Genomic DNA, 15,858 nt, shown 5'->3' with positions numbered 1-15,858 from the left:
TATGATTGTGAGTGTGGATTGTCATTTTTCTCTCTGTGTGCGCTAGTACTCGGACGTTTCGTCGAAAGATGTTTGGTCCCCGGACGTTTGGTCCCCGGACGTTTGGTCAACCGGACGTTTGGTCGACCGGACGTTTGGTCGACCGGATGTTTGGTAGAACGGACGTTTGGTTGAACGGACGTTTGGTCGCCGGATTGTTACTGTTGAAACCAGCTCTCAAAATTATGATCATGAGAGAGAGAGAGTGAGTTTAATATCTAAATATCAAAATATCAACAGTAAACTCTGTCATAATTTGACAGCGAGCGAACCCGGCGATCAAACGTCCGTTCTACCAAACGTCCGTTCGACCAAACGTCCGGTCGACCAAACGTCCGGTCGACCAAACGTCCGGTCGACCAAACGTCCGGTCGACCAAACGTCCGGTCGACCAAACGTCCGGTCGACCAAACGTCCGGTCGACCAAACGTCCGGTCGACCAAACGTCCGGTCGACCAAACGTCCGGTCGACCAAACATCCGGTCGACCAAACGTCCGGTCGACCAAACGTCCGGTCGACCAAACGTCCAGGGACCAAACGTCCGGGGAACAAACGTCTTTCGACAAAACTTCCAGGGAGCAAACGTCTTTCGACGAAACGTCCAGTCACGGTGTGCCCTACGGCTGAATGGCAACCAGTCTAGCCTTTCACTGAAAGTAGGCTGGGATAGGCTCCAGCAACCCTTCGAGGATGTGTTACAGAAGATCAATGAATGAAAAAAATATATATAAACAATCACAGCATGAAAAGATATTTTTTAGGAAGTTACACTTTTTACACATATTCATACCCGGAAAGTCCATAGATTGACATCTTTCTTTGGTCCACACAAAAATACAAGGGATCCTTTTTGGTTTGGTACAGTTCCTTTTCACATTGCAATTCATGCGAGAGTCCAAGGGCTGGTGGCCCGATGGACAAGTGGTTAGGGCGTCGGCATGGTGAGCAAGTGGTTAGCGCATCAGCCTCACAGTTCTAGCATCGAGGGTTCGATCCAGATCGGTTCATATTAAGTGGAGTTTGCATGTTCCCCCCAGGCTTGTGTTGGTTTTCTCTGGGTACTCTGCTTTCCTCCTACATCCCAAAAACATGTATAGTTGGCTGGTAGAACACTCTAAATTGCCCCTAAGTTTCAGTGTGAGCATGAATGGTTGTCCTTCTCCTTGTGCCTTATGATTGGCAAGCCACCGATTCTGGGTGTAACCTGCCAGGTGACTATAGTTGACTGGGATAGGCTACAGCACCTCCCGCAACCCGTGTGAGGATAAGCGGCAATTTAGTGTTCAACCAGCCTAAGCTGCGAGGAAGCCAGAGTACCTGGCAAAACCCATGCAAGCTTGGGAAGAGCATGCAAATTCCACACAGTGAGAGCTGACCTGTGCTAAATATTCATTAATTAATTCATTAATTCCTTCATTTTCTGAACCGCTTTATCTTACCAGGGTCATGGGGGTGCTGGAGCCTATCCCAGATGACTTTGGGCCAGAGGCGGGGGACACCCTGAATTGGTGGCCAGCCGATAGCAGGGCACAATCAGACAGATAACCATTCACATTCACACCCATACCCAGGGGCAATTTAGAGTGTCCAATCAGCCTATCATGCATGTCTTTGGAATGTGGGAGTAAACCGGAGTCCCCGAAGGAAACCCACGCAAGCCCGGGTAGAACATGCAAACTCCACACAGCGGGACCGACCTGGATTTGAACCCAGAACCCCACAGTGTGTGTCCAAACAATGATGACCGAGGTATCTCCGAGCCTACCTGAGGATCTGAGAGTCGGGAGATGTCTGGGTAGAGATAAAACTTGATGCCATCGAATGCTCCTGGCAGTGTTACTCCTCTGATCAGCAGTATAAGCAACATGAAGTATGGAAAGGTTGCAGTCACATACACAACCTGTAGGTACAAACAAAAGTGTAATATTTCATATTGTATATTTTAATATTTTAGTTTTTACTGAATAAATCCCACTAACGGTTATGAATGGAATTTACAGTAAATGAGTTACACACCACATCACACAATTATCATGTCAGTGTATGACGGTCACAATTAACTGAGACATGATCAACCCCAACTCAGCATGTTACAGGCAACGAATGGCAGATACTTGAAGACAGGATTGTCAAATAGTTCATATCTACTGCATTGTTAATGATGGACGATTCCAATTATTTTCACTGTGTCATGGATATATTAGGTTAGAATGATTGTGACTTCAATGTAGTTTTTCATCTATGTGATTTGTGATTTTGTGGTTACCATCATTCGTGTAAAATTTACACAAACGTAGAGCTTTAAAATCAGTGACTGCGTACGATCAGTTGTTGTTTTTCAGCCACATTTAAATATGGATATTTAAAGAGGGTACTGGGAACTCTCATCACTGTTAGGGTTTAGGTTTAATACATTTAATGTATTTTCCGTGGTGTGGCTTGTCTTTGTGATAAAACCATTTACCTGTTGTTGCCTGCCTCATGTGTCTCAACTAATCCGCTGCCTCTCGTGGTACCCACCTATTCCTTGTTGTCTTGTTGCACCCTATCTGTTGATTTAAACCCTCAGTGGTTTGTTGCGCCTGCCGGAACGTTATCAATGTTGCAACCTAGTTCTCTTTTCCTTCCTATCCTAATAAGTTTCTTTGAGTTTGATGTTGTTGATTTGATAGCTATTTTTTGTACTGATTAGTACTGAGAATAAATTCATGTTTAATAAAGATATATTAAGTTCATTTTGTTTGCCATTCGCTTCCCTCCATGTGGTTTTATTCCCCATTCCAAGCCTGCAAGCCAACACCCAGTCCAGTATGACCTGAGCAGCAAAGCTCTCACGGAAGGAAACAACATTGATGACAATCTGACAACAAGAAACCAACCATTGGATGTTTAAATAGAGAGAAAAGCCTTAACAATGAAGAACAGGTATGTGACATGAGAAGCAGCAGATTTGCTGAAACAATGAACACGCAACAAGTGAAATCATTGAGCAATCACAAGCATTCATTCATTTTCTGAACCGCTTCATCCTCAAAAGAGTCGTGGGGGGTGGTGGAGTCTATCCCAGCTAACTTTTGGGAACGAGGTGGGGGACACCCTGAATCGGTGTTCAGACGATCACAGGAGACAGACAACCATTTAGGCTCAGCCCCATATATAGGGGCAATTTAGAGTGTCCATGAATGTCTTTGGAATGTGAGAGGAAACCGGAGTACCGCAGGAGAGCCACGCAGGCGCAGGGAGAACATGCAAACTCCACACAGATGGACTGACATGGATTTGAACCCAGGACAACAAAACTGTGAGGCCGGCACGCTAATGAATCATCCGCCGGGCCTCCCGCATCAAAGGTTCGATTCCAAGCTGCTTCTCACTGTGCAAAGTTTGCATGTTCTCTCTGGGCTTGCCTGGGTTTTCTCCGGGTACATCGGTTTCCTCCCACATCCCCAAATAAATGCACGGTAGGCTGGTTGGACTTTCCAAATTTCCACTAGGTATGAGTGTAAGTGCAAATGGTTGTCCATCTTGTGCCATACGATTGGCTGGCTACCATTTCAGGGGATCTCCTGACTGCTGCCCATAGTCAGCTGGGCTAGGCGCCAGCACCCCCCCCATGACTCTTGAGGATGAGTGGTTCAGAAAATGAATGAATGTTGTTGCATCTTTAAATACGATTGGTATTCAACTGCAAGATGTAAATTAAAAGGTTTACAGTTTCAGCTTTTAATGTCATTATTAAAAATATGGCTTTTTTGGAACGTATTAACTATTTTTTTTTGGGGGGGGGGGGGTAATTGTGACTCAAGGTTATACATTAAACAATACAACAAATATTATGTATGTCAAAAGTTTAAACATTCCTTGGAGTAGATTTTGGAGAGCCTTTTGATAGAAACCACTTAATAAAAAGACAGGGCTGGTCAACATATATCGTCTGTTTTTCTGGAACCCAGTTAACGGTCACCATTTGGGGGCAGAATGGAACAGCACAGAGCTGGCCAGGCCAGAAGAGCTAAAAGGAAAAAAAGCACTCCACTGGCTCACTCTCTTAAACAGGAGGAGCCCAGAGGAGTGATGCTGGCAGTGTGGGAAAAAAAGTGTTTCAAAAAGAGATGCAGCAAGCGGATAAAATACACTTAATTCATAACATTCAACTTTATTCATAACATAAAAGCATATGCAAAATCTGGATAAACCTTGAATTTTGTTCAGTGGCTCTAAATCAGGGGTCTCGAACTCAATTTACCTGGGGGCCGCTAGAGGCCGAGTCTGGGTGAGACTGGGCCGCATCAGGATTTCCACAAGAAAAGCACTGATAAAACTTTCCAACGTTATCAAATATCTTTATTTTTTAACAAAAAATAATGAATTAAATAAATTAACTTAAAGATGAATAAAAAATAAATCAATCAGTAATATAAAACCAAATAATACTAATGAGCATACAGTAGATATACACTGGCTGGCTAAGTAGAGAAAATGAATTATTTTTATTCCGTTTCAAATGTCTGTATTAACAGCTCTTTAACCTTTAACTTTCTGAACTTGAATGGAACATTGAACATGAAATATTCTGAACACGGCTTCTTTTGCCTACTCCTTGCTGCTAGAGACCTGGCAGCGCTTCTTCTCACATAGTCACATTTGGCTTGAGGGAGGATGCAGTGGAGACCCTCAGTAGAGCTTGAAGATGCTCATCAGTAAGTCTGGACCTGTACTTGGACTTATTGAAGTTCAAGGTGGAGAAGAGCTTCTCACACAAGTATGTGCTCCCAAAAAGGCACATGGAACGCTTGAACCTTCGGGAAAGTTCAGGGAAGCTGGGGGTCAACTCTCTCAAAAATTGCCCAAGCTTGTCTGCTTCTCCACTCACCTCCCTGAACTTGGCTTTGAGTGCAGAGTTGCACTGCAGGTCAATGAGCTCCATTTGAAGCTCAGGATGGGCATCTTGCACATCAAAGGAGAAGGGGTCCGCAAAAATTTGAAATGTGGCTTTGTGTGTCTTGAAGTCTGCAAATCTGTGATCAAATTCCTCCTGTAGCTTCGAAATGGCCTCAACATACTTCTCACCACTGAATGGTGTGCCTGCATCCATGAGAGCCTTGCATGCTGGGAAATGGCAAAGGTTTGTCTGAGAGAGCTGGGCTTTCCATAACACAAGTTTAGTGCAGAATGCTCTCACGTTGTCATAGGCAGCACTGACAAGTTGCCCCTGGCCTTGTAGCTTCTTGTTCAGTACATTAAGCTCATGTGTGATATCAACAAGAAAAGCCAAGTCCATGAGCCATTTGGGATCACTTAGCACAGGATCAATCAACTCACAAACGGCGTAGCTAGCTTTGACTGCTGCATTACTGTCTTTGGTAGCCTTCTTGAAGAGATCCTGTTGCCTCAGAAGACGTGTTTTAAGACTGGCAACCTGGTTGGCTCTCTCATCTCCCTGGTATTTTTCGTACTCCTCAGCATGTCTCATAGTACAATTACGTTTCAAATTGTATTCCTTGTGCACCGCAACTTTTTCAGTGTAAATGAGACACGTCGGGGTGCCCCTGTGTTCAACAAAGAAATATTGCACTCCCCACTTTTCTTGAAACTGTCTGTGCTCATCACCGACCTTTCTCTTCACGGCAGGCTTTGAAAGAGACATCTCTGGGGCTCTGTAATATGTTTTTCCACTTGGAATGAGTCTCGGGTTGATCTTTCACATTCAGTCGCGCGGGTTTGTGGCGCATGTGCACTTTCGCTCTCCGTTTCAATCGCGGAGATGGCTACAGACACTGACACAGGCTGGATCACGGATCATAGCGCCTCATTCAGTTCTATGCTGAGAGCAGCGGAGGAGTGTGCGCGCCGAGCGGAGTGATCGGCCTCACGGCTTCTCCTCCGCCCAGCTGATTGGAGGAATGAATGAGTGAGTGAGCGAGGCACTGGACAGCCCGGCCGATGTCCCGCCCTCCAGAGCCGTATACCTCACCGTGATTGGTTCATTCAGCTCCGAACCAAAGTTCCCTCTAATTTTTTGTTGGTCTGAGCAGAAAGACAACCTCCCTGAGCGCACTGAGTACCAGTGTGAGCGACATCATCGGTACTCGGATGATTCGCCTAAAGACGTTTCGCCGACGGACGTTTGACAGACGGGCAGGTCGCCGAATGGACGTTCCACCGAACGTTCATTCGGCCGAACGGAGGTTTCGCCGAAACGGGATTCGAACGCTCGCCCCGCCGGATCGTGTGTGTACAAGTTTTTCAACCTCGGCCCGCGGGCCATATACGGCCCGTTAGGATTTTTAATCCGGCCCGCCGCCGGTGTTGTCCAAAGGAGAGGAGTCTACGGTCCTTTGGAGTGTGCAGTGAGTCTGCTGAGGACTTTCTACGACACTGTGGTGGCCTCTGCAGTGTTTTATGCAGTGCTTTGTTGGGGATGCGGGAGCACGGAGAGGGACAGGAACAGGCTGAATAAGCTGGTCAGGAGGGCCAGCTCTGTTCTGGGCTGTCCTTTGGACTCTGTGGAGGAAGTGGGAGAGCGGAGGATGCTGACCAGGATGATGTCCATCATGGACAGCACCTCCCACCCCCTGCATGAGTCTGTGGAGTCCCTCCGAAGCTCCTTTAGCAATAGACTGCGGCACCCTCATTGCAGGAAGGAGCGCTTCCGCAGATCCTTCCTCCCATCAGCTGTCAGGCTCTTTAACAAAAAAATGGCTGTGTGTTAAGACCTACCGTATGCATGCATGTACATTTATGTGTATGTATGTATATATGTCCTAAGCAACACGCTTACTTAATTATATATTTATTCATGTATTTATTTCTTGACCTACTTATTACCTATCTATTTATGTCTAAAATGCCTTTCCTATTCCTGCATCCTCACCCTCTTGCCACTGGAACAACGAATTTTCCCGAATACGGGATGAATAAAGTTATCCAATCCAATCCAATCCAATCATAGTAAAAATCAATGTTCGTCTACCATCAATGGCAGTCCGGGAATAAGCACTCTTGGGCAGGCAGATGTAGCAGAACCGAGCCGTAAAATGACAGCAATCGGGTCAAATCCATCCTTAAACAGCATTTAATGATTAAATACAAATACTGGATGATATCGCGATGGAGGCAAAAAAACGTCTATAGACGTCCATTCGCCAAACGGCTCAAAATGCTCTCAAATTCGGTCAAATCCAGCTGAAAACAGCGTTTAATGATTAAATACAAATACTAGTATTTGTATTTAATCATTAAACTAACAAATACTAGTACGACCTGTCCGTCTGTCAAACGTCCGTCGGCGAAACGTCTTTAGGCGAATCATCCGGTCACGACATCATCATTGCTCGCTATCGGCACACCAGTATCACACCTGCCACAAGCAGGTGCATGTCAATGTTCCCTCTAATTTTTCATGTAAAACATGCTGTAAAACAAGAAAAACATGAGTGGACAGAGCTACTGCCACTGGCTGCCACTTAAACGGCGCCATCATGGGGAAAGGGGTAAAAAAAAAAAAAAAAAAAAAAAAAAAAAAAAAAAAAAAAAAAAAAAAAAAAAAAAAAAAAAAAAAAAAAAAAAAAAAAAAAATTTTTAAAAAAAATCGATCTTTCATATTAAGACGGGGGCCGCAAATTATCGTCCCGCGGGCCGCAGTTGGCCCGCGGGCCGCAAGTTTGAGACCCCTGCTCTAAATGAAGCAAGACATTAAATTCCAGGCTGACTTTTTTATTTATTCAAACATTTGTAAAGAAGAAAGAAATGTAACATGTTAATACTAAAGACCTTTTGAGCCTGTACACTTTAAACGGTCCTAATCCTAACATGCACGACAGAAAAAGTGTGGGAAAACCTGTCTCCTGCCATACAGCTGGCGCCTTTCAAATTGACAAATACAAAGATTACACATCGTAAACCTCTTTCATCCCTCGCTGCTCCATGTTTCGGGTGACAAGAGAGCGGTATTCTCTCCGTGCGTGAACTTTTGAAGTACTGCACATTGCCTCTACCTCACTACGGGTAAACATTTTAACCAGCACAAATTTACGGGTCAAAGTTGTTCCTGCCTTGTGGTAAATCTTAAAGGGAGGGCTTAAATGTGAGAATGGCTTGCAAACACCGTCACAAAGCAAACAGCTTAGTGGTGTTGCAGCTGAATGGGGTCGTCTATGGACCAGAAAGCGTGGGAGGGAGAGGCTGAGGATATGCTCTGCATGCTGCTCATGAACGCTCCCCTTTCCTCCAGTGAATACAGAAATCAATCTTGGACCGGCTGCTAAAGCCTAGCCATGAAGGAGCATTCTCCCGTCTTTACTTCAGAGACAGACAAAAGACACTTTAGGGTGAAAGCAGCACTGCCGCCTAGTTGCTTTGTTTTCCCTCTATACTGTAGAATGTGAACCTATTCATTTTTACCTTCATACACACCTCTTTTTTACTCTTTTTGTTGTTGCCATTTTTGCAACCCCTTTTCTACATTCTTCTGATGGGGTGGGCAAACTATTCCATAAAGGGCCACAGTGGGTGCAGGTTTTCATTCCAACCCATCAAGAGGACACCTTTTCACCAATCTGCTGTCCTACAAGTGCAATCAGTGGATTGCAATCAGGTGCTTCTTGTTTTCTGCAGAAATCTCATTGGTCAAAGTGTCTGTGCTGGATTGGTTGGAACAAAAACCTGCACCCACAGTGGCCCTCGAGGACCGGTTTGGCCACCCCTGTTACTCCAATCTGCCAACTTCATTGGTAATTGAAAATGTTTTCAAAAAACTGTTGGCTGTGCTTATTGGTAAGTTCAAGGCATTTATGCGCTCTCAAACACCTTATTAAAATTGAAATGTCAATCTATCAATTTATGGGTGAGGAAAATTTGTCAGTATATTATCATCAATATTAACTCACCTTGCCCGTTGACTTGGGACCTTTCCAGATGCAGAAGTAGCAGATAAACCAGGCCAGCGCCAGGCACATGGCAAGCTCCCACCGCATACCCCCTACATGTTCAATGCCATCAGATATCTGCAGGACTCTCCGTCTGTATGGGCCCAAACAAAGATCGATTACTAAAAGTTTATGATACTTCAGTAAAATTCAATAAAGATAACTTCTCCATGAAAAAGAGTGAAAATAGTACATTTTGTGCATCCTCTCTGAGTTGGATCTTTTTCAAGCTGCTTAAATGTAATAAATAAATTACATTTCTCATTCCACTGTTGTTTTGTAATGCCACATATCTATTATTCATTTTGACAAAGTAGAAGTTGCCCATAATAATCTGATTTAACGTGTGATTTTCACTTCTATGATTTATGAAGAACAGTATCCACAAAGAGATCTTTGCTCCCTTATAACACAATAAAATGAAGAATTCTGGAACTATTGAAGCAGGCTACTGCTGTGATATGTGGAAGAGAAAGTCTAAAGGTATCAAACTGACTTCAGAAAGGGCCAAGTGGGCGCAGGTTTTCCTCCCTATTGAAAAAATGCAGACAGTTAGGCTAATAAGGAGGTCTGCTGGAAGAAGCAGCACCTGACTGCAATCAACTCATTACAGTTGTAAGAGAACAGATGGGTGAAAAGTTGTTGTCTTGGTGGGTTGGAATGAAAACCTGCAACCACTCGGCCCTTTCTGGAATGAGTTTGAGACCTATGGTCTAAAGCAGGGGTGGGGTTTTCCATATCTCCGTCCACCAACACACCTGAATCAAATAAATTAGATCGGTATCAAGCTTCTGGACAGCTTGCTGATGAATTGATCATTTGATTCAGGTGTGGAAGAGGCGGGAGATATGGAACACAGACTGGATAGGGCCTTTCGAAGACCGGACTTGGCCACCCCTGGTCTAAAGCTTTGCCAAAAAACTTAGTTGCACATCATTATTTCATTCATTTTATGTACCGATAAATCTCACTAGGGCCGCTGGGGCTACTGGAGCCTACCACAGGCACCAGGCAGGGGATACACTGAATTGGCCAGCTAATTGCAGGGTACAAGGGACAACCATTCACGCCTACACTAATACCAATGGGCAATTTACAGTGTTCAACCAGTCTACCATGATTGTTTTTGGGATGTGGGAGGAAACTGGAGTATCTGGAAAAAAACACGCAAGCCGGGGGATAACACGCAAACTCCACACAGGAAGGTCCGCACCTAGGATTGAAACCTCGATCTCAGAACTGTGAGGACAATGCACTAACCCCTCTCCCATTGGGCCGTCTAGTTGCATATTAGTCATGTTTAATTTAGTTACAAACTTGCAATTGGGGTACAGTAATACCTTGACATAAGAGTGTCTCAACATACGAGAAATTTGAGGAAAATTCTGAGCAAATTTTTGCCTTGAGATACGAGACAAATTTGAGATACGACCATACCAGATGGTTTCTGATGCAGCCGTCCATGTGGCCGAGTATGCGAGAGGCTGCTTAGGAGAACAGCATCGCTCTGTCTTTCTCGCCACATATCCCTCACGTAAAGATATATACGAGCACCGGGTTGTACGGGTTGCATTTTTTTACTGGAGATATTGTGCCCGAGTCGATAACCTGCGAAAAAGCCTTCGGAATCTACATGGAGTTGAAAACAAAGCAAGCATCTGAAAAAGACACTATCGAAACCCTTCGAAGCGAGTCGTGGCTGGTTCGATAATTTTAAAACACGAACATTCGGTTGTGAGGAATGGAATAGCCAGGTAGTTCCGACTAAAAAGCCGCGGTGGAATGCATTAACATCTTTGCCTCGGTTATCGCACAAGAAGGTTTAAATTTAGTGAAATGTAAGATTAAAACTTATTTTTAAGTGTGTATAGTAATCTATCTCTCATAACGTCTAGATAGGTATTTGTTACTTTGTAAGTACTTGGTGATTTATGACAAATGTTTTTCCATTGTTTTTGGTGTTTTTTCAGAGAGTCGGAACGGATTAATTTGTATTTAGTTCATTTTTATAGAAAAAAATAATTAGAGATACGAGTAAATTGACATACGAGCTCGATCCCGCAACGCATTCAGCTCGTATCTCAAGGTATTATTGTATATGCAATGTATGGAGGGATGAACAATTGCCTGGGAGAAATACGGTATTGGTTCTCCTGCTACCGATTGTAATAGGTATTATTATTATTTTCATTCAGTAGCTCAAATTAAGATTGTGCAGTATCTCATGAGTGAAAAAAACAAAAGAAAACCAAAAAAACACAATTTACAACTTATTCTCTAGCAGGGCCACTATAGTGCATAGTTAAAGGAGCATTATGTAAGACGAGTGGATAAAATGCTACTGGGATCAGGATAAAAAACATTAACACGCACAGCATCCATTCCACTTTGGGTTGCCAGATAAGCGCTTCGCAATGAAAAATCATGCTGTGTTACAGTGGCGGGCCGTCAGGGCCTTCAAGGCCTTCTCTGCTGGCCTAAGAAATATCTGAATCATATTATATTTTGTCCATCAATACTTATTATTCCAAATGGTTTGTTAGCTTCCTTTCATTGCTTTTCCCCCTGGTTGCACTGCTTCCAGATGTGTGTTTTCATATTGAAGCATTAAACCAATCACATTTCAGCCATTATTTGTTGCCAGATCAGATCTGCCTCAAAGCCTTCACAATCAGTTCTTGCGGGCTCTGCTGCATTAAACTAGACTGTTGCTTTTAACCAATCAGATTTCGAGTTGGCAACCCCACAAGGATTTTTCATAGGCGTTAGCATTTTGCTGGCTGGGACATGTCATTGCTTTCACAAACTATGATTGGCTAGTAGGCGGTCCAAAGCAGTACCCGAGGCAGCCGAGATCCCAAACTCCACCCACTATGGCCGACAGAAGCAGAAGCAAAAACAAATTGATTATGTTTGCTCACAAAGCTATTTTCCAGACGGACTTTTCCAGAAAAAAATGGACATCATTAAGAAAGGGCGGTCAACTCCGAAGCTAGCAAGCCTGTTACAGCCGGGAAAATGGTGTGTGGGGCACTTTCAGCGCGCTAACTTAGCTCCACAAGCAAATAGTCTATTGTTGTGTTGATTTAATGCTATTTTCAAAACGGACTATGCCGGAAATATGACAGGACAGGCTCGATTTTCATCATTAGCTTCGATGGCGATAGGAAAGAAGGAAGAAAGAAAGGAGGATGGATATTGTGTAAAAATGATTTTGGGTGAGTAAAATTACAAATATGGCTATATTCCTAAATAATATTTCAATTGTAGGCCAAGTTCTGATATCTGAAAAGCTCCAGTGTTTGTATTTAAGCTCCAGTGTTTGTATTTAATCACAAAATGCTGCTAGGAAGTGGATTTTACCCCAGTTTAATTTTGGGCGTTTCACCATTGACGTCCATCGCTGTCTTTTCCCGGGAAAAATCACCCCCCTGGCCTGGTTGTAATGTCTCAAACACTCCAGTATTTGTATTCAATCAATAAATGATGCTAGGAAGTGGATTTTACCTAATTTTAGTGCATTTTTTGTCATTTCACGTATGGACGTATCGACGTTCATCGCTGTCTTTTTACCGGGGAAATGATACTCCGGGCCCGGTTCTGATGTCTAAAAAGCTCCAGTATTGTATTTAATCAATAAATGCTGTTTTTGGCTGGATTTTACCCCATTTTCAGGTAATGTTTGCCCGTACGCCATTGACGTTCATCGCTGTCTTTTCCCGGGAAAATCACCCCCTGGCCTGGTTTTAATGTCTGAAAAGCTCCAATATTTGTATTTAATCATGAAATCCTGCTAGGAAGTGGATTTTACCCCATTTTGTGCATTAATTTATTGATTGTTTTTTATGTGTCGCAGCTGTAGCTGCAGTAGAGGTTTTATAGCCATAAAATAGTTTTTGAGGGTTGGATTGATACGTTGAAGGCGTTACCAGAAATTGCACCACCCGCCACTGCTGTGTTATTAAAACAATGTTGCATTGCAATAAGAAAAGACAAAGGCTAACAAGTCATACATTGACATTAGCAACGACACAATAGCCCAGGGGTGGCAAACACCCGGATCTCGCAAAATGCAGCGCTTTTCTTCTTATCATATTTTGTATATACTGTGGCTTTTTGCCTCCTTTCATGTTTCTCTTATTGTTTTTCTCTCTTAAAGCACACTCAAATTCATCAGGGCCCATTATTAAAAAAATATGAATTATATTAGGAAAATAATTTGGCAGACTGGATTTTTTATGATGCTTCTGATGTGAGGTGTGGCTCTTTGACTCTCACAGTTTAAAATTTTTGCTTTTTGTGTCTAACTTGTTCACCACACCTGCCTTAGCCGGTTGATAAAATTTTGTCAATTTGTTTACAAATCTCAGTAGTTTCAGAGGGAACACTTTTGATGAGTTTAACTTGTATATCCTTAAAGTTCTACTCCGTTGCTTGCTTATAGCAACATTTTCATTGTATTAACACTATTGAACTGGCATTTAACAACATGTTAGCTTTCTCATTCTTAGGTAGACAATCAAATTTGACAAAGTAAAACAAAAACTGAGATATTAAAATCCTTAGATGCACTGTATTTATTTTGTTTCAAATCATTTCCTTATGACAGGTAATTCTCAACAGAAATACTTTTCCTAGAGCACACCTCAGAATCAGCCCTAGTAAATATTGTCAAAGTTGTACTCCCACAGTGATTTCTATTATACGTAATTTGTAATGTGATAATGGAAAAATATAAATTATTACATAACAATCACATGTGTGAGTAATAATTTTGTGTGTAACAACAATAATATCACAGTATTAACATTTTCTAAAAATAATTACATCTCCAATTTCCTTAGAATCAACATTGCAAACTTAATTTTAGGTGAAATGATGGACTAAGATAATTAGTCATGGCTATCAATGGGATATGATGATCTGCTATGAACAATGTTCTGATTTATGCGGTAGTTTATGCAACTATTAGTTTTCTTGTGTTATTTAAGTATTTCATTTCTTTTGCATTTATTCAGTTATTCTAATGGTCAGGCTGTATTGTTTCTGAGAGTTATTCTATTCAAAGTTCTGAATTCTATTTACATATGTATGGTCTATGTCACAGGTGTGGTAGTTCTGTAAATGCTATTTTGTTAATTCAATTTACATAGTTGAGAAATTAGGGATTAAAGACGCACCAAGGGCGTCAATGCAAAAACAACAAATTGTCGCTGACCAATGAAAACCATTTGTCAGTATAAAAACAAAGGCAGCCACGTTGCCCAAACAGTGCTTATATTTGGCATAAATTAATATATATTCTATAAAAAAGTGAAAAAAAACGGGATGTTCCACAGCTACGTACAACGTATTTTCATTGGCCTCCAGGTGTCACATTCAAGGTGCCCTAGTCTGCAAGCATGCTGCCATAGTTTATTTGTAGTGTTAAACCAACACTGGGCTTCCTGTTTGTCAAAGCATCTCTAGGCAACGGCATTGACAGAGGATGCGAGGTGGCAGAGCTTAACGGAACTTGCCAAATCTTTGCCACCAAATTCACCCCCGGAGATCCTGACGCAGCTATTGATCATGGTGACATGTTCTTGGTGGCAGGCCACTGGCTAAATCCAACGTACCTACTCTATCCCTCGTGGTCAACCAGTGGGCTACCATGGGGACACTTCAATCTATCTGGATTGCTCTAGAGCGCTCCAAAAAGTGCTTTTTTATCTTTTGTTTTGTTTAAATTTACAGGATATGTGTATATATATACAGTTGTGGTCAAAAGTTTACATACACTTGTGAAGAACTTAATGTCATGGCTCTCTTGAGTTTCCAGTTATTTCTACAACTCTGATTTTTCTCTGATAGAGTGATTGGAACAGGTACTTCTTTGTTACAAAAAACATCATGAAGTTTGGTTCTTTTATGACTTTATTATGGGTGAACAGAAAAAAAGTGGTCAAATCTGCTGGGTGAAAAATATACATACAGCAGCGCTAATATTTGGTAACATGTCCCTTGGCTATTTTCACTTCAATTAGGCACTTTTGGTAGCCATCCACAACCTTCTGGCAAGCTTCTGTTTGAATCTTTGACCACTCCTCTTGACAGAATTGGTGCAGTTCAGTTAAATTTGATGGGTTTCTGACATGGACTTGTTTCTTCAGCATTGTCCACAAGTTCTCAATGGGGTTTAAGTCAGGACTTTGGGAAGGCCATTCGAAAACCTTAATTCTAGCCTGATTTAGCCATTCCATTACCACTTTTGATGTGTGTTTGGGGTCATTGTCCTCTTGCATATATATATATATATATATATATATATATATATATATATATATATATATATATATATATATAATATAATCTGGATTTGAACCCAGGACCACAGAGTTGTGAGGCCGACGCGCCACTAGCCAACAATCAAATTAAAATGATTATTATCTATAAATAACAAGGGTCTCTAGTTAGTAAGATATATTATTTAATGTTTTCATAGTTTTGACAGTATTAATTGTGAACTGGTATAGTGTGGTGTCATGTAATTGTGTTGTTTGATTGTGAATTATCTGTTCTCTCATCTCATATCCTGAACCGCTTTATCCTCGTTAGGGACGTGGGGGGTGCTGGAGCCTATCCAAGATGCCTCCGAGGCCAGAGGCCGGTGACACACTGAATCGGTGGCCAGCCAATCACAGGGTACAAGGAGATGGACAACCACGCACACTCACACCCAAACTTAGGGGCAATTTAGTGTCCAATCAGCCTACCATGCATGCTTGTGGAATTTGTGAGGAAACCGGAGTACCCGGAGAAAACCCACGCAGGCCTGGGAGAACAGGCAAACTCCACACAGGTGGACTGACCTGGATTTGAACCGAGGACCCCAGAGCTGTGACGGCGACG

At 42.5% G+C, this 15,858-nt stretch overlaps 1 protein-coding gene across 1 annotated transcript in view; it reads right to left on the bottom strand.

Annotated features, from left to right (window-relative positions):
• slc6a11b (solute carrier family 6 member 11b) overlaps positions 1 to 15,858 on the bottom strand; it is a 36,231-nt gene that overhangs the window by 16,535 nt on the left and 3,838 nt on the right. The window contains exons 6-7 of the mRNA XM_077603823.1: positions 8,929 to 9,061; positions 1,806 to 1,940 (exon numbers count right to left, since the gene is read on the bottom strand). Coding sequence (XP_077459949.1) covers positions 1,806 to 1,940; positions 8,929 to 9,061 — 268 coding nt within the window. The remainder of the gene's footprint in view (positions 1 to 1,805; positions 1,941 to 8,928; positions 9,062 to 15,858) is intronic.

This window comes from Stigmatopora argus, chromosome 6 (assembly GCF_051989625.1).
Source record: "Stigmatopora argus isolate UIUO_Sarg chromosome 6, RoL_Sarg_1.0, whole genome shotgun sequence".
Lineage (NCBI taxonomy): Eukaryota > Metazoa > Chordata > Actinopteri > Syngnathiformes > Syngnathidae > Stigmatopora > Stigmatopora argus.
This window is presented reverse-complemented; position numbering and strand designations above follow the sequence as displayed.